The sequence below is a fragment of the Schistocerca serialis genome, chromosome 12 (genome assembly GCF_023864345.2).
Source record: "Schistocerca serialis cubense isolate TAMUIC-IGC-003099 chromosome 12, iqSchSeri2.2, whole genome shotgun sequence".
Lineage (NCBI taxonomy): Eukaryota > Metazoa > Arthropoda > Insecta > Orthoptera > Acrididae > Schistocerca > Schistocerca serialis.
This window is the reverse complement of record NC_064649.1, coordinates 117,181,102-117,204,841: the sequence shown is the minus strand read 5'-3', so window position 1 is coordinate 117,204,841 and position 23,740 is coordinate 117,181,102. Positions and strand designations below refer to the sequence as shown.

The 23,740-nt window shown below is 41.8% G+C and overlaps 1 protein-coding gene across 1 annotated transcript in view; it reads right to left on the bottom strand.

Annotated features, from left to right (window-relative positions):
• Positions 1-23,740, bottom strand: part of LOC126427981 (uncharacterized) — a 724,905-nt gene that overhangs the window by 42,324 nt on the left and 658,841 nt on the right. Inside the window, exons 31-33 of the mRNA XM_050089866.1 lie at positions 17,553-19,946; positions 12,901-13,143; positions 6,716-6,865 (exon numbers count right to left, since the gene is read on the bottom strand). Coding sequence (XP_049945823.1) covers positions 6,716-6,865; positions 12,901-13,143; positions 17,553-19,946 — 2,787 coding nt within the window. The remainder of the gene's footprint in view (positions 1-6,715; positions 6,866-12,900; positions 13,144-17,552; positions 19,947-23,740) is intronic.

The following is a 23,740-nucleotide window of genomic DNA, read 5'->3' as shown; positions in this document are numbered from 1 at the left end:
ATGGCGCAAGATGTTCAAAATTCCGAGGGAAATGGGGTAAGTTACAGGGAGAGATGATAATACACAACATGTACAAGAGTCAAGAACGAAAATTAGACCAAGAATGAAGTGCTCGGGTTAAAAAGGGTGCAAGTCAGGGATGTAGTGTTTTGTCCCTACTGTTCAATCTATACATCAAAGAAGCAATGATGGAAATAGAAGAAAGGTTCAGGAGTGGAATTAAAATTCAAGGTGGAAATGATATCAATGATATGATTTGCTGATGACATTGCTCCCTCAGTGAAAGTGAAGAAGAATTATATGACCTACTGAATGGAATGAACAGTCTAATGAGCACCAAATATGTTAAGAGAGTTAACTGAAGAACAATGAAAGTAATGAGAAGCATCAGAAATGGGAACAGTGAAAAAGTTATCAGGGTTGATGGTCACAAAGTTGATGAAGTCAAGACTTCTGCTACCCAGGATGCAAAATAACCAATGATGGATGGAGTTAGGGCAACACCAAAAGCAGACTAGAACAGGCAAAAAAGGTATTCACAGCCAATCGAAGTCTACTAGTATCAAATATAGATCTTAATTTGAGGAAGAAATTTCTAAGAATAAATGTTTGGAGCAGCACAGCATTGTATGCTAGTGAAACATGGACTGTGGGAAAATCTGACAGAAGAGAATCGAACCATTTGAGATGAGGTGCTACAGATGAATGTTGAAAATTACACTACTGGCCATTAAAATTGCTACAACAAGATGACGTGATACAGACACGAAATTAACCGACAGGAAGAAGATGCTGTGATATGCACACGATTAGCTTTCCAGAGCATTCACACAAGGTTGGCGCCGGTGGCGACACCTACAATGTGCTGACATGAGGAGAGTTTCCAACCGATTTCTCATACACAAACAGCAATTGACTGGTGTTGCCTCGTGAAATGTTGTTGCAATGCCTCGAGTAAGGAGGAGAAATGCGTACCATCACGTTTCCGACTTTGATAAAGGTCGGATTGTAGCCTATTGCGATTGTGGTTCATCGTACTGCGACATTGGTGCTCACGTTGGTCGAGATCCAATGACTGTTAGCAAAATATGGAATCTGTGGGTTCAGGAGGGTAATATGGAACATCATGCTGGATCCCAACAGCCTCGTATCACTAGCAGTCGAGATGACAGGCATCTTATCAGCATGGCTATAACGGATCGTGCAGCCACGTCTCGATCCCTGAGTCAACAGATGGGGACATTTGCAAGACGACAACCATCTGCACGAACAGTTCGACGACGTTTGCAGCAGCACAGACTATCAGCTCGGAGACCATGGCTGCGGTTACCCTTGATGCTGTATCACAGACGGGAGCGCCTGTGATGGTTTACTCAACCACAAACCTGGGTGCACGAATGGCAAAACGTCATTTTTTTTTTTTTTTTTTCCAGATGAATCCAGGTTTTGTTTACAGCATCATGACGGTCGCATCCGTGTTTGGCGACATCGTGGTGCACGCACATTGGAAGCGTGTATTCGTCATCACCATACTGGCGTATCACTCGGCGTGATGGTATGGGGTGCCATTGGTTACACATCTTGGTCACCTCTTGTTCGCATTGACGGCACTTTGAACAGTGGACGTCACATTTCAGATGTGTTACGACCTGTAGGTCTACCCTTCATTCGATCCCTGCGAAACCCTACATTTCAGTAGAATAATGCATGACCACATGCCTTTCTCGACACAGAAAATGTTTGACTGTTGCCCTGGACAGCACATTCTCCAGATCTCTCACCAATTGAAAATGTCTGGTCAATGGTGGCCGAGCAACTGGCTCGTCACAATATACCAGTCACTACCCTTTATGAACTGTGGTATTGTGTTGAAGCTGCATGGGCAGCTGTACCTGTACACGCCATCCGAGCTCTGTTTGACTCAATGCCCAGGCGTATCAAGGCCGTTATTACGGCCAGAGGTGGTTGTTCTGGGTACTGATTTCTCAGGAACTATGCACCCAAATTGCGTGAAAATGTAATCACATGTCAGTTCTAGTATAATATATAATTGTCCAATGAATACCCGTTTATCATCTGATTTTTCTTCTTGGTGTAGCAATTTTAATTGCCAGTAGTGTAGATGGAGTGATGAGATAAGGAATGAGGAGGTTCTGCACAAAACAGGAGAGGAAAGGAATATGTGGAAAATACTGACAAGGAGAAGGGACAGGATGATGGACATTTGTTAAAGAAAGCTGGGAAAACCTTCCCAGTACTAGAGGGAGCTGTAGAGAGTAGTGACTGCAGACAAAGACATAGAATGGAATACATCCAGCAAATAATTGAGGTCTTAGGTTGCAACTGCTGCTCTGAGATGAAGAGGCTGGTACAGAAGAGGAATTCATGATGAGACCTTCACCTTTCAGACAGTGTACCTAGTCTGTCCAAAATACAGAGGGGTCCAAAAATGTATCGTTTAAAAGTCCATAACTTGCAAATTAATTGATGGAGTTGTTTCATTTTTGGTGAAAGTGTAGCTTAAAGTCCAACTTAAAGATATCACTGTAGGTGTTCTAAATGGTCACCATTAACATTCACACACAAATGATGCCGTCGAACTGCAGCACGAACTACTGACTGCAACGTGTTCAGTTGGATATTTGCACATGAATGTACGATGGATTCTCCAAGTTCATCCAATGTGCGTGGCTTTTGTCGATAAACGATGTCCTTTAGTGTTCCCCGCAGGTAAAAGTCCAGAGGAGTTAAGTCTGGGGAATGTGGTGGATACTCCACAGCACCGCTACGGCCAATCCATCTTCCTGGTAGATTTTCGTCGAGACACGCCCTAACACGAGTTTAGTAGTGGGCTGGGGCATCATCTTGTTGAAAGTAAACTCTTCTGTCTCCATACAAGTCTCGGATGGGAGGAAAAGTGGATGACTGAAGCTTCTGAAAGTACACCTCACCAGCAACTGTGCTGTCAAAGAAGAATGGCCCAATCGAGCCCCGGTAAGACAACCCACACCACACATTTACTCCTGGCAAATTCATGGCTTTGTCTACATGGACGTTCGGATTTTTGGCGGCCCAGTAGATGCAATTGTGGCGATTTGCTGCACCATTGAGTTTTAACTGTGCCTCATCAGACCACACAATCATCTCTGCAAACTCTTCATCGTTGCGCACCATGTTAGTAAACCACTCGCAGTACTCCATTCTACGATCTGGGTTGTCCTTGTTCATTGCGTGTAGCAATCGTGGGATGCAGCATTTCCACTTTGCTGTCTTCAAAATTCGCCAAACGCTTGAGCAACTCACTCCAGTTTCACAGGCACACTGTCTCACAGACTTCTGTGGTGAGTGAGTGAATTGTTGTAACACACGACGGGAGTTAGCTGGACTTGTTACTGTTACAGGTCGGGCAGATCATTGTGTGTGTACATCTTTAACACAGCCTTCGGCTTCAAATTTGTCTCGTATGCGACGAATCATTAAACGTGTCAGTGGCTCTGTTTGATACTCGTTTCACCATTGCCATTGAACCTCATTAACGTTTTCGTACTTAAAATACCACTTCAAAACTTGCTCCAGCCATGTTTACTTCAGTAACTAGGTGCAACTAAGAAAAAAACACTCACTATCTGGCGACTGTCATCTGACAAAACAAAACAACGCAATAAAACACTTGTGTGGCGATTGCCGGAATTACAAACTATTACACCACCAAAGATGAGACAACTCCGTCAATTAGTTTGCCAGCTATGGTCTTTTAAACAGTGGATACATTTTTTTGGACCCCTCTGTATTAAATTCTGCAGCTAAAAATATGAGCGACCAAAAATTTTCTGTTTGGGGGCACTGCCGCGGCACATATGCACGTGCGACTCCAATACCGGTATACAAGCACTGACATGTAGACAGTAGATTAGTGTGTCATTTTTGTCTTTCTGACGTGTGTTCGGTAAATGCGGAAATGTGAGTTATGGCAACGTTATTACCAAATGCGTCCAAAAAGTACCAATATGCTCTTATTCTTTTCTTAGCTGCCAAAGGATGAACACTGAGAGACATTCACCAGAGAAATAAAATGCACGTCCTCATACCGCAACTGTTGTAGTGCAGACGCTATGCCGATTCGAGTAGGAGACACCCACCTATAGCCCCGATCGCTCCCCACGCAATCGACACGCTGTTACAGACTTGTTCGTGCAGCAAGACACTGACTTTTACCAAACGGATAACTTCAACGTGATGTGTCAGTGACACGATTGCCACAGTGCTCACAGTGATTTTGCTGATAGGCATAGCAATTGTGGACTTTACGGCCTTCGAACAGAAAGTTTTTGATTGCCCCTTATACATTCGCACAAGACAACAGCTTCTATTGCAACAGTTTTTTTAATTACCAACAAACTCACAAATAACTGCTGTGTAATAAACATTTCTCGTGTATAGAAACAACTGTAACAACTCAGACTACACACAGTACCTTGCACTAACACATTTTCCATTACCAAAAAATCAATAAGTGTTCAGGAGCAACCACACAAATGAAATATGGCTCCCTTGATAACACAAAATATTCTGAAAGTAGCAGGTGCAGCTCGACAGACAGGTTCATTTTACAAGGATTCTGAACAGTGTAAGAGTGTACCACGCTTTAGATTGATAACCGAAATATAACCTTGTGCAATGTCTTCACAAACATATGACTGGATGGGCAAATTTTTCACCAATAGAAGCCCGTATCTTTTACACAATGGCAAATGTTCTATACAGTGTTAAGGACAGAAAGACATCATCACCACAGACGTTAGTGAACTCGTTTCAGTAAGTTATGCACAGAATAGTGTAGATCACATTTTATGTAACTGTAATGGCCAATTTCATGTAAGTTAGGTCGCCTTCAGACTTATAACTAAAATACTGCACTGTCAGTATCAGCAGCATCAACCAATGAGCATTGTCACAAGTTGTAATGAACACCAGCTGATGCCGGTGGCACTGTCAGTCCATTATTTAAGTGCAAGTCTGAAGATGACCTAATTCAGCTGAAAGTGGTCATGATAGTTACATAAGATGTGATCTGGACCGTTCTGTGCATGAAAGAAACTACTTGGGCATATTACAAGACCACTAATATTCTCAGAATAGAAAAATTATTTAGCTTGCCGATTGAGCTATTCGCGTACAGTGCAATTTCACAGTTCGATTTCTGGCCGTAGGCCCTTCTGCGTGCCTTGCTGAACTGGATCTTCTTGGAGAATGGATACAGCAGAGGACAACTTAGTCATGACTTGAAGTTTGTTTCCAGAATATGCAAAATTTAATAAAATTTCCTGGCAGATGAAAACTGTGCAAAGCTGGGGCTAAGACATAGGCCACAGTCTTCGGAGGCACAATTCACGTTTCAACTCGCAGCTCGAGTCTGTGAGAAGTTCTCCCTCGGGAACAACAGAGAGGTTTACTGTTAGAGTTTCTCACAGGGACATACGTTTAATGCACTGAGAAGTTTCAGTTCGTATACTCTGCAGAGTGAAAGATTCAGTCACCAAACTCAAGTGCTTCATTTGTACATCCTAGGGTGTGTTTGATGCAGCATTACAAATTACAGTGGGGTGACCTGGAGGAGATAATTCCACAACAAACTTCATGAAGCCAAAGCAAAGACCAAAAGATGAAATAATAAATTATGAATATCACTGTTTCAGAATTTTGGTTTCTTAGTTGAGGATCATTTGCACAGAGTATTCTATGACAGTCAATTACTTGCTGCAAATACATGTCTACAACTATGACACAATTAAAGAAATGTGACTGATAACTTATTCCAATCATCTTTTTATAGAGGGTTTCACAGTGGTGAAGTTACTGAAAGTTAGACACACGCTTCCACCTCAAGTGCTCCTGGTTGACTTGTAAATATTTATATTTAGTGCTTTTCACACAATTGGCCAATTCTGGCCTTACAAGCCTTTCTCAAGTCCTACAGGTATCAACACCGACAGCACGTATGCATACTAATATCACAACTCCCAATATTTACCACGGCAAGTGGAAACACATACAGCAATGTATCTGGTTATAAATAACAGACATTGGCTTTTAGTAAGTGGGAATATGCTCAAGCAAGTGCCAGATTTAAAAATAAGTAACTAAATAAAATACGATAAAAATTTAAAAAAATAAAATAAATAAGTGTTTGCCCACACAAAAATGAGCACATCGATGGTACGCTGTCACTTTCGAAACAACAAAGTCAGTTACTTAAAACGGTGTATATTGGGAGCTACAATATAAGTATGCCTACATGTTGTCAGTAAAAATGAAATGATTGTACGACACTGCCAGCCGGGAGGCCCCATCCGGGGAAGATCGGCCGCCGAGTGCGAGTCTCATTTCAGTCGACGCCACATCGGGTGACTCGCGTGCCGGTAACGAGGATGAAATGACGACGAGGGCAACACAATACCCAGTCCGTGAGCAGAGGAAATCTCAAACCTGACCGGGAATCGAACCCGGCACGGGAGGCAAGCACGTAACCACTCACCTGCGCAGGCAGACAAGTAGTCAGTATTTTGATACCTACAGGACTTCAGAACAATCTGCATGGCTGAAACTGGCCAGCTACTAAAACACAGTGAATAAAAATACTGGCAAACTGAGCAATAACAGACAATGTGGAACCGTGCCCCTAACCTCCAACAAGTTGTTATCTCGTGGGACAGACCTCAGAGGTGATGCTGGCGACGCTCAGCATGCTGCTCTCCATGTCGGCCGGGGGCCGCACGTGGTCCAGCTGCGAAGTGCAGCTGCTGGAAGCACTCACACAGCCGTTGTCCCCGGACAAGTTCTCCAGGCTGCCGAGAGCCCTCCGCACCTGTGCACAGTCGAGCAGGAAATAATATTTCAACTTTCGTTGCACTGATGGCATCGTGTATGTCACCGAGTTCGACTACACGGTAATAGAAATGCTGCAGATGTGGAGTGCAATTAATAGTGCACTGCAGTCTATTTAGAGGACATCTGTGTCATTGGTCACAGCTCAGTTAATGCAAAAATGATACTCAAGTGAGAGATGCTAAACAAAGACACTGCTGCGAGGGAGCAGAATGTTAGACTCTTGTCTTGCAAAGTTACTGAAAACAATGGGTACATAATTAAGTCATTAACCATGCCTTCTACAATTTATCAGAATATCTGGACTAAGCCCCACTTAACTCTAACATTTGTATTAAACAGATGTTGACTTTACACAGAATACCAACAGCTGTCTATATACTGGCAAAGTAATGTAAATGTTTTTATTTGAAGTATCAGATAAAAACACCTGATGAGTAGTACAAGATGATGAGAAAAGGCACATTTTAAAGCAGCTGTTTTCTCCTAAAATACAGAAATGACTTAAGCCACTTATTCCTTAAAGAATAAAACTTCCGTGTATACAACAGCTCGAAATGTTTGATTATTTTACAAATGATAATGTGTTAAATTATTTGATTTTAAGCATGTAAGTGAGAAAAAGATTAAGGAAGATTTGAAATAATGATTAAAATATGTCAGAAGTCACTAAGTGTTCTCGTTATGAAACACTTGATGAATATAAACTAAGATATTTGCTCTTCATTTTAAGCAAAAGCTAGTTTTTCAATGTTTATGTCGTCATATCTCCTGAGCTATATGTTGGGACTGTGTTGCAAATATAGTTAGTAGTAAAGAACTAATAAATTAAGTCACACCTGAGATTGAAGTTTGACTCCGTGAACAATGGAAATTTATTAAGTGATTGACTTTTTTCCCCTACCATTTTGTGGGGGGATGTCAACAAAAACATGTTTTGTATAGGTTTGAAGTAATGTGTAAGCTTTGTTTGAAGTTGCTAAGCGCTTTCTTTCTCAAATACCGGATGAATTAAGTTAGTGTATTTGCTACTTGTTATTTATGCTGCCTCTAGACAAACATACTGTTTCTACCTGTAATACTCATCTTAATGTGTAATTTAATATTTTCCAGGCAAATTAAATGTTCGAAGAGATTTTGGGACAGCAGACGGTTGTCGTAAACTTCGTTCCACAATATTTCAACTGGTCTGAAGACGACTGGAGGTGTCCAGTTGAAATATCATGGAACAGACTTTACAACGACCGGCTGCGATCCCAAAATCTCTTCAAACATCGTCTTAATGTGTTAAATGTTTATCATAAGATTATACAGGGTGGTGCAAATAAAAGTGACCCAGACAAGTGGATACGGCTGGATGCGAGTGTGTGCATATGCATGTGTGTACACCACGTGTACACCTGCCACATGATCCATACCAGTACACGGTTTAGTAGCACACTTACACAATCTCCACACCTGACAGTGTTGTCAACAGAGGTAAGTCTGGTCACGGCTCAAGCAAGCCACACAGATTACCTGATTCTCAGTGTGTGATTACTTTGTGTGGGGAGCCCTCAAGTTTAAGGTGTATCGCAACATGCTTTGTAGTCTTCAAGAACTGCAGCAGAACATTCTGCACGAGATCGCAGCTGTCCAGCCTCGATCCGCCTTCAGTAACTTGCTGACCGGCCCCAAAAGCACTAAGAGACAAATGGTGGCCACTTTCAACATCTGCTATAGTCAGGTTATCACTGTATTTCCTTTCCTCTACTGTGTTTCCTCATACCCCAGAACTACGTTCTCCGGGCCACTTTAATCTGTCCCATCCTGTACTGCTTCATGAGTGGAGTATGACAGCTACTCAAATTTTTAAATTCGACCAATAATTAAGCGAAATATTGAAACCTGATGTTTTACTCCGCCTATACTGCAACTGGCACTGGATTCCAGGTTAATAGAGATCTCTTGTTCTATACATATTTAGCAACTGCAAAGCTCTGATGGGTTCACCAGTACAAGGGGCGTTTGAAAAGTCCGTGCATAGTCCAAGAGATTGCACCGCCGGCGTGTATCGAGGTCACATTTAGTTAGTAGCATCTTTGGAAAGAACGCACACCAAGTTTCAGCCATATTGGTCCATTTCTTCGTGTTTGATATTCGTGTGGATCAAGGAAGTCGAGTGATTGTCGAAAAATGGACAAAGAAGAATTTCGAGTGGTGATGAAACATTACTTTATGAAAGGCAAAACGCCTCAGGAGACTAAAGAGGAGCTTGATAAACATTACGGTGACTCTGCACCTTCGATTAGAACAGTTTATAAGTGCTTTCAAAATTTTCAGAGTGGCCATATGGGCACAAGTGATGCTGAACGTTCTGGATGCCCTGTGGAGGTTACAACTCCAGAAATCATTGATAAAATCCATGAGACGGTGATGGATGACAGAAGAGTTAAGGTGCGTCAGACTGATAGTGCTGTGGGCATCTCGAATGAACGGGTACATAATATTTTGCACAAACATTTGGACATGAGAAAACTATCTGCAAGATGGGTTCCACAATTGCTCACGGTTGACCAAAAACGGAATCGTGTGAAGTGTTGCAAGGATGGTTTGCAGCTGTTCAGGAAGAATCCGCAGGACTTTATAAGTGTTGCTTCGTCACTGTGGATGAAACATGGATACATTATTATACTCCTGAGACCAAACAACAATCTAAACAATGGGTGGCCAAGGGAGAATCTGCACCAAAAAGGCGAAGACCAGTCCTTCGGCCGGAAATGTTATGGCGACTGTCTTTCGGGATTTGCAAGGGATAATCCTCATCGACTATCTGGAAAAGGGTAAAACTATTACAGGTGCGTATTATTCATCGTTATTGGACCGTTTGAAAACCGAGCTGCAAGGAAAATGCTGGCGATTGGACCGCAAAAATGTCCTTGCCCATCACGACAATGCATCAGCACACACCTCAGCAGTTGTCGTCACAAAATTAATGGAAATACGATTCCAACTCGTCCCCCCCCCCCCTCCCCGCCTCTCCACATTCCCCAGACTTGGCTCCCTTGGACAACTACTTGTTCCCCAATTTGAAGAAATGGCATGCGGGACAAAGATTTTATTCAAACGAGGAGGTGATTGCAGCAACTAATAGCTATTTTGCAGCCTTGGACAATTCCTATAATAACAAATTAGAAAAGCGTTGGACAAAGTGTATAAGTTTAAAAGGATACTATGTCGAAAAATAAAAAAGGTTTACCCCAAACACGTAAGTAGTTTTTATTTTTGCACGGACTTTTCAAATGCCCCTCGTAATATACAAATGTTTTGTATTTGTGAGTGCTCAGAAATATTCTAATTTCCAAAAATGGCAACTAGACTGAGGTGAGAGCAGCTTGCAGGTCACTAGTCTAATTGTGGCCATCCCTGCTATGTAAGTTCTGCATAGGGCACTGGCTTAGAAGAAAACCACCATACTGGTGGAGGCAGCTTGCAACACTGACCAGAACACTGTCTGTACAACAACACAGTAATGTCGGACAAATGCTTCACGAGTTCTTGCCGTGTCAGATTTACATTCAGTGTCGAGCTTTTGACCACTCGAAAATTAGAGAAATACTGTGTCCAGTAAAAGACAGCCTTAGCTCCATGTTCCTTCTTCATAAAATACCATGTGAATCTGTTACCATTTACATTAGTTAATCAATATAAACATTTTCAGGACATTGCCACATTAAATATCGTAACTTCAACAAATTTGCTGTTCCCCAAAACAGCCTCATGAACGTACATACATTTATGTTATATGAAACATAAATATTATCTCATGCATAGATTGAAATTTGTAACAACTACTTTAACCGGGACAATGGCTATACCATAGGTGCATGGAAACAACTGCTTGATGCTGAATGATAACAGAGAAATATGGTGAGTCATCAGCCGTCTAGCGAAATCAGCATCACTACCAATATTCTTCAGTCATAAACATCGACATAATCTCTGGCAGCACAATACGTGACTTTGTGAAATCTCCAACACATAATTCAATGATCATAATTCAACGAACTAAATAAAGTACCAAATGGCCTACTGAAATCTCCTGAAGATCACTATCGAGGAAGTCGTCAAAAGCTATGTTGTCACAATAATACATGATAATGCATATAACAATATTTGTTTATGGTTCATTTAATTTTTTTTATAACTTTTTGCTTTAAAATTTTCGCAGATTGGTCTGTATACGTTAAGTAAAGTGTACTATACCGGAGATTGAGGTTCTTTGCATTGTATGTGAGTAATGTAAGTAAAATACTAAATAAATTGTTTATTATATTAAATAACTTTCCGATGACCTTTCGTATTTAAAAATATTTGTGTATATAATTTGTTCATGTTGATGTAAATTTGACAATTTAAGAAATGGTCACGATTAGCAACAATATAAGAAATAGGTGTCACGTAAAAGCCAGTGTGCTTCTGTTTAAAATAAAAGTAGCTCTGGGGAGAGGAAAAGATGGCAATGGTGAATTGGTGCGCTACCTAGAGAAAACGCAGAAAGTCACACAGTCTGTAGGCAGCAGTGACTGAGACAACACCTTTGTGAAGCAGGAGAAGCTTTGCGTGCAAATTCGCACAAAATGCCTCGGATGGATACTGTAAATGGCTTACGGCATAGCTGAGAGTTGTTGGGCTAATGTATGTAGAACTGAACTACGCCAAGAACAGAAACTGAGCCCATACAGTAAGAGACTTGCAGACCATATTGTGGGTAGTGTAGCCACCGTAATTGTTCACCACACCCAAGCCTACAGCCACCATATTGTAAATTTACATTTGTACAGTGTGAACCATTAATTTAAACTGTGTTTTAATAACCATTCTTGAACTTTATGGAAAGTGGTTCAACCTGTTATTTCATCCTAATCATACACCTATATAGGATTCCTTCCTGGTGTTTGATGAATCTGAGTATCCTATTTTATAAACGTATGAAGTGCCAAGTTAATATAAAGAGGCGCCATTTAAATTGTTTTTGTTTTGTCTTAATAATTACAAAGTGTTATAGTAAAAGTTTACTTACATAAAACTCAAACAGAGTGTAGCTAAGGTATTAGAATCTGGTAAAAGACTATACAGAGTTTGTTAAACAAATTATAGCTTTTGAAAGTAAATTCCAGTAACAAAGAGGTTTTCTTGAAGTGAAATGATAAGTATAAAAAGTGTGCACTTTAGTATCTAAGTATTCTAGTATTTAAGTTTGTTTATTATAGAAAATGATTTTCTATATATCCCCCTGGGCAATTTTTTTTTTTAGCTTCCCTGAAGTTATCTACTGGGCTTGTTCTCTTTTTAAAATGCAATGTATAAGGGTGTAGTACTCAAAAAGAAATTCCAGTGTCTGCACCAACATTGTTTACGTAGAGTAATATTTATTTGAAGAACCAAATTAAACAGTAGGAGGAAAGCAGGCAAAATTCATACTTCTGCTTTTCCAATACTTCACTGTTTCATTGCCTGGTGACCATTAGTACGTGTCATAAACCACTAAATGAATTTGGAACTGAGTTGTCCTAGCTTCAGTATAATATTATTCATACTGTGTTTTTATTCAACCGCTTGGTAAAATCTTAGGAAAAGAATTGAATAGTCTGATTTATTTATTCATTAGACACAAAACACTGTCAAATCTTGAAAAGGGTAACTCTATTGACTAGCTTTTCCTATTAACAGGGCTATTCTCCCATAGTGTACTTTATTTGGAAACTAAACTATTTGTTCTGTTGGGGTGTAGTATATGTGACAACATAGAGACAAGTTTTTCTGTTATTTAGGCAAAAGCATACTAAATTACAATAGTAAAGGTAGGGATATATGCAGTCACGTATCTGGAAAAGTTTAATACAACACAATAGTTCCTCTTAAGAATACAGTCATGTCCTAATTAAAAGGACGGTACAAAATACTTTATTTTATTTTTTGATTTATGTATTTATTATTTGAATTGACAGTTATAGAGAGGAGTGGATTGCTCACCATGAGGCTGGGCAGAGACCTCTTACGGTTCTGCCGCACTGAGCCACCCGACTGCTGCGTGGTGACATTTATGGCAGCTGCCACAGCCTCTGCTTCGGCAGCCAACGCGGCGCCGGTCTCGGAGCTCGTCGTCATGGAGATGAGGCTGGTCATCAGCGACGGAGGACGTACGGCGTCGAGCTCAGTCGATTCGCTTCCTTCTGGCACTGTCAGGCTGGGGAAGGACACGTCATTGGGTGACACCTGCCAAACGTAAAGAAAATTAGAATCGTGCTGAAGGAATTACTCTCAACCTCATGTACTAGTCCTGGATGGAATCACAAAAGTATTAGGAAAAGGACAGTGCTACTCACCATACAGAGGAAATGCTGAGTCACAGCCAAGCACAATGAAAAGACAATTACACATTTAAACTTTTACTCAATAGGCACACTTATGAAGTAGAAAACACACACACACACACACACACACACACACACACACACACACACACACACTCACATAAGCACAACACACATACGTGGCTACTGTCTCTAGCTGCCATGGCCAGACTGAGTGATGTGTGTGTGGGTTGAGCTTGTGTGAATATGTGTGTTGTATGCCAAAAAGTTTAAATGTGTAGTGTCTTTTCATTGTGTTTATCTGTGACTCAGCATTTCCCCTACATGGTGAGATGCAATCTATCCTTTTCATAATATTGTTGTTAGAGAAACATTTGACATCCCTTTGAATGATGCACGAAATCATGTACAGCAAATGAGGTGTGTCCAAATGTTTCTCTGATCTGTTGTATTTCTTACTTTTAGACAAATCATTTCACGAAACATTTTACAGATTTTTTATCAAAATATTTTTTATTCATTTAATCTATCTGGAGTACATTAAACAACAATATGGTGAGGATAGATTCCCCCTAACTCCTAAATTTTTACATTGTTTGCAATAAATATAACAAGTGCTGATTTTAAAACTAATTAATATGGAATATACAAACTTTACAGGTTGAAAACGTAGGGATATCTAGAAGTCGTACCAAACGTCTGGTACAAACCCGACCAGACTGCACTGTGGCATAAGAGCGTAAGAGTTCTATGCAATATTGTAGATAACAGGATATATCTTACTTGTCATTTGACAGACAATTCATGTACGTGAACTTTCCGATGACTCTGTCTTTTGAAGGCAATTTTCCTACACCTCACAGTGCACTCAAACCTTCAACTTACCATCAAATTTCCTTTAAAAAACATTAAAAAACATCCCAGGGCCAGCTGCTATGTGCTGCAGTATCTAGACTATCAAGAACTTTCCTCACACACACAAATTCTGCTGCAGAGTGAATAATGAATTATGGAACTCACAATTTTTTTCACAAGTTCTACACTGACTAGTACACCACTTCCTGAAACCACAGACACTTAAATTTCATCACTAAATGGATAATGACAAGTGTGGGGAGTGAATTTTTCGAACTGGGTAAATAACCTTTTTCAAGCAAAAATACATTTTAACTATATATGATGGTAGTATCTGTTCCCGAAAGAACAGTTTCAGTTGATGACCATGCAGCTTTGCTAGAAATGAAATGAAAATTAAATGGACACCATAGATGCAAACAGGTGTTGATATACTTCATTGGGGACATGTTGAAAATGTGTGCCCCGACCGGGACTCGAACCCAGGATCTCCTGCTTACATGGCAAAAGCTCTATCCATCTGAGCTCAGATGGATAGAGCTCTGCCATCTAAGCAGGAGATCCCAGGTTCGAATCCCGCTTTGGGGAACACATTTTCATCATGTCCCCAATGAAGTATATCAATGCCTGTTTGCAGCTAGGGTGTCCATTTAATTATCAAAAATATATTTGTTTTATGTAGTCCATTTTCAGGTGAACTTTTGTCCAATTCTTCTCCAGTAAGTTTATTGGATCTCTGAAGTACTTGCAAAACATCAATATGCAGTTGGGTCAGATAGCTGAGCACGTTAACATGCCACTTCTGGGATTTTGGGGAGGAAAGTCAGCCCCGGATCAAATCCACTTTGCAGATTAACAACTAGGGCTCGTGAGGTGAACAGCACAGATGTAGCTTTTTAGGTGGTTTCTCAGATCCAACTATGTAAAACTGCCGGGCTGGTAAACATTTCCTGACTCAGATAAATGCTATGCAAACATTTAGCAAATGTTCTCTGACTTTACTCTAAATGCAGATAGATGTGATGTAAAGTTTCCGTCCTCAGGAGAGTGGTGATGTCAGGGGCGGCATCCGGCCACCAGTTGCCACAAAGATTGCCAGATACCATCAAGAAAGCCAACTCCACAGAGAAATGTGAAAAACGCAAAAAAAAGAAGACCCAAATACAGCTGCCATGGTCTCAGAACATTTTCCAGGCAAAAATTTATTTTATTCCAGTAACAATGCCAATTTTTCCATACAGCTGTATCACACAACTTTATGTTCAGTTTAATAGCCTGATTTTAAGGCCACATACTATTTGTTCACAATATCCTGACAGAGTTCTCTGCCGAGTGTGGGAGTGCAGAAAACAAGCTTCACCCACAGGTACACTACAAAATGTCAGTGGCATGGAGAGTGGTGGTGTGGAAGGAGGGGAGGTGCAAACAAACTACACTTTCCTCATGCAGGGCTGGCTCTTTAATGTCACAAAATTTTTCATGCAAACATTTATACTCTTAACTGCTTGTGCAATTACAAGTTACATTTAGCTATGCCTTGCATCTGTCAGGTAAAGTAAATCGATATTGTATTTTACTGCAGAATTGTTTAATATGTTTTTAGTTTTAATTCACAAGAATCTGATTCTAAACCCCTCACACCACTGGTCAATGACTGTCACAGTCGACTGGCGATTGTGCGCTGTGTACTGTAGGCTAGCAACTATTGCACCTGTCTTGAAAGCCAAAGATGAGTTGAGAACACAAACTCCACAATGCCACACGCACTACTGTTGTTTGTTTATTCATTTCCAAGCGAGCTTCCCGCCCTTAAAATGGCCACTGAACCAGCTATTTGAAATAGAAAGAGAGAACTGCCATACACTGCACGCAAGTTTACTGCTTCATATCGCACTTCATTAAAAATTGTCACGCAAATGCTTCGTTGTACGTCCGGAGATACATTAATTTACTACAGAGCACAACATGGCATGACAATAACATCATAAAGGCTACCATATGCCCAAGCATTGTAGTTTTAGATTAGTAGTTTGTTTTATTTATCTACTTACCAATTATCCTTCAAAGACTACCGTCAGGGATTCTCCCACATCTATCCAGACAAAACTCATTTCATATTCCCCTCTACACAAATCTTTAGTAAAAGGCAAGACAATCATTTGTTTGGAAGGGAAATCAGAGTAAATATTGGCAGTGGCCAGGCGAACGACACTTTTGGCCTGAGTCAATCTACTTCTGCTTCTACCAAACTAGGTAGCTCTGGCTAAAGACACTGAATAAACAACAGTGTCCTCACGAAGTGTCATATCCACCACAAAAGTTGAATGCCAAAATCACCAAAAACAGCAAACATGTTGTATATATTATTGTATTAAAAGACATTAAATTTGTGGAAAGTACAGATTAGAGAACAAACTAGCTGATGTTATAAAAGTGAAACAGACTACAACTGTGTAGAAGTGAACTGACAGAGCCCAAACTGTACTGTGCAATTCAATAAGACAGACCTATTTGTGACTTGTAACGGTTCTTGAATTACGTAACTATTACGGCAGCTCACCTGAACCTCTCGATACCAGCAAAATTCTAATGTGTTTCTGTAAAGTAGTTAACATATTTCTGAGACAGCATTTAGATTTGATTTCATTAATGTAGAGGTACTTTTGATACATCAATATGTTTATATTGCAATGATATTATTTTTATGTGTATTCTTTCTTTTGTCACTATGATCTTTGACGTACTTGTAACTCTGATTTTTGGGCGCGTAAGCAGTTAGTTGTTAGAGTGTCGGACCTTGAAAAAGTCAAGTCTTGGACGTCATGTTGCAAAGACGCATATTGTAGTTAGCTTATAAATTTTGAGGAAGATGTTTTCAAGTATGTTTTGTATTGTGAAGTTATGTTTTGTGTGTTACGTGACATTGCAACAAAAGCAATAAAAAGGAAGTGCAACTTAAATTTGGAGTGCTGATTATTTTTTTACATCACCATTGTGCTAACTTTCAAAGGTTTAATCTTCAAGAATGGTTTGTGAAACATATCTATAAAACTTTTGAATATAGCAGAATAAAACCTAGGCCTCTTCGCATCCGAGCTTGGAATCATCACCACCTAGATTTTCGATGATTGAGCCATGATTTTACGAGACCAGCGTGGGAAACACGAAAAGATGAGTGCCTAGTTTATTCATTATTACATGAAATGACTTTATTAACTGTGCTCTAATGACACCTGCCACATAATAACTTTTTTGTTGCCCGAAAATGCAGTATTTAGCAGCGTGAGCAACACCACAGTCATAATTAAATTTTTACCTCTGTTGTGGTAGGGTTGTTAGAGACTGAAAACTATTTTTCTTCCCATATACTTAGTGTATGCGGTTCAGACATATTCAGACTTTATATTTATAAATATAATTTTTTTTAAAAAAAGTAAAGCAAGCATTTACTTTTACCTCTTCGTTCCACGTGTCCCCAGCACCGTAGCTCTGTCGCATTACGATAGCCGAGTCTAGAACTCCGGTCCTCCCCAAAGGTCCACCGGCATCTAGTGGTGAAGGCGTCTGCACAGAATCGACATCAGATATCGTGTGGTCACCAGTCGGCAGCCTGGGCCGCACCGAGCCAAAAGCGCCTTCCGCTAACTCGGCACCTTCCACCTTGGCTGCAGCATTCTCCTCCGTCGGCCACTCCGGCAGCCTGTCACCCGAGGGAGACTCCTTCTGTTTCGACTCTGACGAATACGAGCCGGGTGTCGCTATGTTGGGCCTGTTGAGATTGGAGTCGGGGCTGAGAGAGTCCAGAGAATACGTACGGTCGTCGGGCACTACATTCGCCGGCATCTCTAAATCAGTTTCTGTGGATTCGAGACCGAGTTGTAAACCGGAGCCTTCGGTAGGCGAGACGAGGGTGTGCTCCTGAATGTCACTCAGCAGCCTCTGGATCGACGGTTTACAGTCTCGTCTCCCTCTCCTCGGCGAAGCGTCGGCCGGAGTAGCTATGGCGATAGCTCGTACCGAGCACGGTACCTCTTCGCCGACTGCCGCGGGAATGTCACCGTCGTGCCGATTGACATCTGAAAGTGAGTCGGTGTTAGATTCACTACGAGGACCCACAATCTCGTAAGGTGTCACAGCTGCTTCGCTTACAGCGGCAACAGCTTCAGACCTCGATAATGAACTCTTAACCTCTTGTCTCACATCAGGCACACTTGCAAACTTCTCTGACTGGATTGTGGCCTCATCAGGGAGATCAGTTTTATATGCCAACTTCGCCTCCGAAGTACAAGAGAGATCGGCGACTCCTATGGTACCGACAGCACCCTCTGCACGTTCCAAATTGTCCAGCAGGCCAATCATGACGTCACTAATGTCAGTACACGCCTCTTCTGCTACCTGCAGGTGTTCTGCAGATTCACCTTCTATGACATTACGAGGAATGCTGTCTTTATCCAGTTCGTCGAGAACTGACCGAGCGATATCGAGGTCTCCGAGATTGACGACATCCGGTTCACTGACATAAGCCCTATCAGAAAACCCATCCCCAGGACTGTCATCCTCCTCTTTCACATTGAGATTGAGGATATTTTCAGCACTATCACAGACAGCTGTCACTTGTGCATCTACTCCTCGGTGTTCCTCCTCTGCAGAACCGAGTTCGTCACCATCAGACACAAACTGTTCTTTTAGCACATCACGTGCTCTTTCTGGGACATGGCCTTTGTCACACTGAAACTCGTATGTTTTGTTACTGTGTACATCAACATTCAGTGACATAACATTGTGATTGGGAGAGATATCTAACTGGTCCCCTAACAAATACTCCTGATCTGTACATCTTAGCTTATCGGGACTCGGTGTCGAGTGAGGCAGTTCTAAACTGAACTTCAGCTCGCTCTCCAACAACGAGGGCTCGTCAGCAGTCACTCTACCATCAGCAGAGTCCTTAACATCCTCTGAACAATCTGCAGAGATACGAGATTCAACTAAATAGGCTTCAGTTTCATTACTGAAAACTTCACACTCTGCCATAACATCTCTGATATCTCGGATGTCATTGTCATAAAGTGGTTCATCCTTATCAGTTTCCACAAAAATTCCTGGTGAGTGGCACGGCAGAACGTTACGTACCGTCCTCGTCTCTCGTACTGTCGCATCTAACAGCCTGTTGTCAACACACACCGGTGCAAGATCCGAAGTGCAAGCGTCTGCCGGTGTGATGCCATCCGCCACAAAGACGTCCCCACCGAGTCTCTCCTCGCTCGGCAGTCGTTCCCCGTCCGCGTCACCGGTATACGCTACTCTACACCGTCGAATCTCTACGTCAGTCTTATTGACAGAACTGCCACTGTCGCCTGCAGACAAAGCCTCCCTCGTATCCGTATCGCGAAGCCTGTTATCCATTTCGTCACTTGCCGTCGAGCCACTTTTACTGGCAGTTTCCGTCCGGCAAGACTCGTAGTCTGCCAGACGACCGTTCACACCGCAGACTCTACCGACGGCCGCGGGGAGGCCTCCGGCAGGAACACTCGGGCTGCTGTCCGGTGCCCCTCCAGTCGGCGGATGTGCTCGAGGAAGGAGCTGCTCCGTCGGCTTGGTGCTGGTGGTGGCCGTGTCCGTGGTGGTGACGGTGGTGGTGGTGCTTGCGCCGCCTCCGCCGTCCGCCGCAGTCTGGGCAGCAGCAGGAGGAGGAGGCGGCAGCCTCTCGTTTTTTGGCGGTCGGCTTCCGTCGTCGTCGGCCGTCCTCAGAGACAGGACTGCCATTCTCGACTCGAGCTGTGCGATGCCGTGCTCGTGGTTACGCGTTCGGCTGAGCACCTCTGCCTTCTGTGCTTGCATGTTTCGGTCCACCTGAGCAGTCACAACAAACAAACAATATTTAAAGTGTATATAATAATACTGCATATAAGTATATACAATAATACTGTTACATTCCATCCTGGATTTTCCATTGTTTGATATTTAAAGAAACATTTTTCTTAGAAGTAGATACCTTAGGGGTTGCGAAGCAACTCAAATCGCTTGATACGGGCAAGTCTTCAGGTCCAGATGGTATACCGTTTAGGTTCCTTTCAGATTACGCTGATACAATAGCTCCGTACTTAGCAATCATATACAACCGCTCGCTCACCGATAGATCTGTACCTACAGATTGGAAAATTGTGCAGGTCGCACCAGTGTTTAAGAAGGGTAGTAGGAGTAATCCATCGAACTACAGACCTATATCGTTGACGTCGGATTGCAGTAGGGTTTTGAGCATATACTGTATTCAAACATTATGAATCACCTTGAAGGGAACGATCTATTGATACGTAATCAGCATGGTTTCAGAAAACATCGTTCTTGTGCAACGCAGCTAGCTCTTTATTCGCTATCGACAGGGGATCTCAAGTTGATTCCGTATTTCTAGATTTCCGGAAAGCTTTTGACACCGTTCCTCACAAGCGACTTCTAATCAAGCTGCGGGCCTATGGGGTATCATCTTAGTTGTGCGACTGGATTCGTGATTTCCTGTCAGGAAGGTCGCAGTTCGTAGTAATAGACGGCAAATCATCGAGTAAAACTGAAGTGATATCAGGTGTTCCCCAGGGTAGTGTCCTGGGACCTCTGCTGTTCTTGATCTATATAAATGACCTGGGTGACAATCTGAGCAGTTCTCTTAGGTCGTTCGCAGATGGTAAATTTACCATCTAGTAAGGTCATCCGAAGACCAGTATCAGTTGCAAAGCGATTTAGAAAGGATTGCTGTATGGTGTGGCAGGTGGCAGTTGACGCTAAATAACGAAAAGTGTGAGGTGATCCACATGAGTTCCAAAAGAAATCCGTTGGAATTCGATTACTCGATAAATAGTACAATTCTCAAGGCTGTCAATTCAACTAGATACCTGGGTGTTAAAATTACGAGCAACTTCAGTTGGAAAGACCACATAGATAATATTGTGGGGAAGGCGAGCCAAAGGTTGCGTTTCATTGGCGTGACACTTAGAAGATGCAACAAGTCTACTAACGAGACAGCTTACACTACACTCGTTCTTCCTCTGTTAGAATATTGCTGTGCGGTGTGGGATCCTACCAGGTGGGATTGACAGAGGACATCGAAAGGGCGCAAAAAAGGGCAGCTCATTTTGTATTATCACGTAATAGGGGAGAGAGTGTGGCAGATATGATACGCCAGTTGGGATGGAAGTCATTAAAGCAAAGACGTTTTTCATCGCGGCAAGATCTATTTATGAAATTTCAGTCACCAACTTTCTCTTCCGAATGCGAAAATATTTTGTTGAGCCCAACCTACATAGGTAGGAATGATCATCAAAATAAAATAAGAGAAATCAGAGCTCGAACAGAAAGGTTTAGGTGTTCATTTTTCCCGTGCACTGTTCGGGAGTGGAATGGTAGAGAGATAGTATGATTGTGGTTCGATGAACCCTCTGCCAAGCACTTAAATGTGAATTGCAGAGTAATCATGTAGATGTAGATGTAGAATTTTAATCCAGATGCATATGTAGATGTAGACTTTTAATCCAGATGCATTGTTGTCCTTCAGAAGGATTTTTGCAGAGGAGGTTCAAACTTCTTATACTACAACTCTGTTCTACCTTCCAACAGATGGTATTAGTATATACTTCTTCCAACTGACTCATACCACTGTTGAAATCATCATCTAACCTTCACTGTTAAGTTAGCATTATTCCGTGCGCCGACGAAAACTTGGTTTGCTGAAAACGGATTATCTGCCTGCCTAGCCGGCCTTCTAGTTGATAGGTAAGTATGACTTCTTGGTGTACATTTGTATTAGAGAAATAACAGTTTACATATTCTCTCAGAACGTCTTATTACTGCAGTAAAGGATAACATGGGTAGTTGCATCCCTTTTATAAAATCAGTGACTTGACTGTTTAAGGACATTAGCTTCATGCAGACAAAAATCAGATGCAATGCTTTCCGTCTTTTGTCTTTTGCGGTAACACAAGTACACATGTGCTTACACACTATTTTGGAAAGTATGGGGTAAAGCTGTTTATTCAAGGCCAACCTGTAATATATGGGTCGATGTTCTGGTGTGAAGGGCCAAGTAATAGATATCTGCCATGGCTTGTACCACAACAGAATGCTGGCATATTGCCAGAAAAATACAGGGTGTACGAGGGGGGGACCCAAAAGAAACTGGATTGTTGTCATAAAGATTTTATTGATGAACCTTTTTACAAAATTACTTCAGTCACCTTCAAAATACTCTCCATTACATGCGATGCACTTGTCAAGTCTCTTTTCCCACTGTTGGAAGCATGTTTGGAGCTCTTCAAGTTTGATACTGTCCAGCGCCCTTTGCGAAGCTGTTTTTACTGCCTCCAAATCGTCATAAAGCTCCCCTTTTAGCGTTCTTTTTTTTTTTTTTTTTTTTTCTCATTCGTGGAAATAGGAAAAAGTCGCACGGGAATAGGTCCGGCGAATACGGAGCGTGGGCAACGACAGACCACCTCTGAGATGCCAAATAGCGGATCACTCGTAAGGCCGTGTGTGCTGGAGCGTTGTCGCGATGCAGAAACCAGTCACCTGATCGCCAAAGTTCCGGCCGTTTCCTCCTCACAGCCTCTCGCAGACGCCTTAAAACATCCAAGTAAAAGTGCTGGTTAACAGCCTAGCCAGGGGGTACGAATTCCCGATGAACAATTCCACTAACATCAAAAAAGACAATGATCATCATCTTCACATTTGACGTCACTTGCCTTGCTTTTTTTTGTCTGGGAGAGTTGGGAGTGCTCCACTGGCTTGACGCTTGCTTGGTTTCTGGGTCATACCCATAACACCAACTCTCATCCCCTGTAATGACTTTGTTCAAGAAGTTTGGATCACGTGCAATCTCTGTTTTCAAGTCCTGACACACATTCATGCGGATGGTTTTTTGCTCCTGTGTGAGAAGGCGGGGAACAAATTTAGCAGCAACACATCTCCTGTGCAAATCCTCACTCAAAATCCGCTGGCATGAGCTCCAACTGATTCCTGTCTTTGCTGAAATTTGGTTGATCGTTTGGGGACGATCCTCGTTGATCTTTTGGCGGACCTTTCTCAATGTTCTCCTCATTTCGCGATGTTGAAGGGCGTCCAGAATGAGCTTGGTCTTAAACACACATCTCACCACATTTAAAGCGCCCAAACCACTCGAAAACCTGTGTGCTCATGGCGTCATCCTGGAAAGCATCCTAGAGCATTTAGTGTGTCTCCGTTACAGTTTTTTTTGAGCAGGAAACAAAATTTCATACACTCTCTTTGTTCTTTTAAAGTTGCCATAACGACTTCGCAGAGGTAACCCGCCAACAGTCAGAGAAACACAATACCACACTTGCACGTTCAGCTCTACACTGACGCCGTCTGCACAGCTGTTTCATGAAGGTCTCTACTAACACCATCTAGCGTGAGAACCCTGCACGACTTCTATGAGTGGCAGCGCCCTCAGAGTCCGGTTTCTTTTGGGTCCCCCCTCGTACATAAAGTACAGGTACACTTTCAATTATTTATTGTACAAGAACTAAACATTGTACAAATGTCATACATATTGCATTTTGAAGAGAAATTCCGTTATTTATTTATTTATTTATTTTTTATTTATTTATTTATTTTTTTGTTTTATGCGAACCATGAGTGAC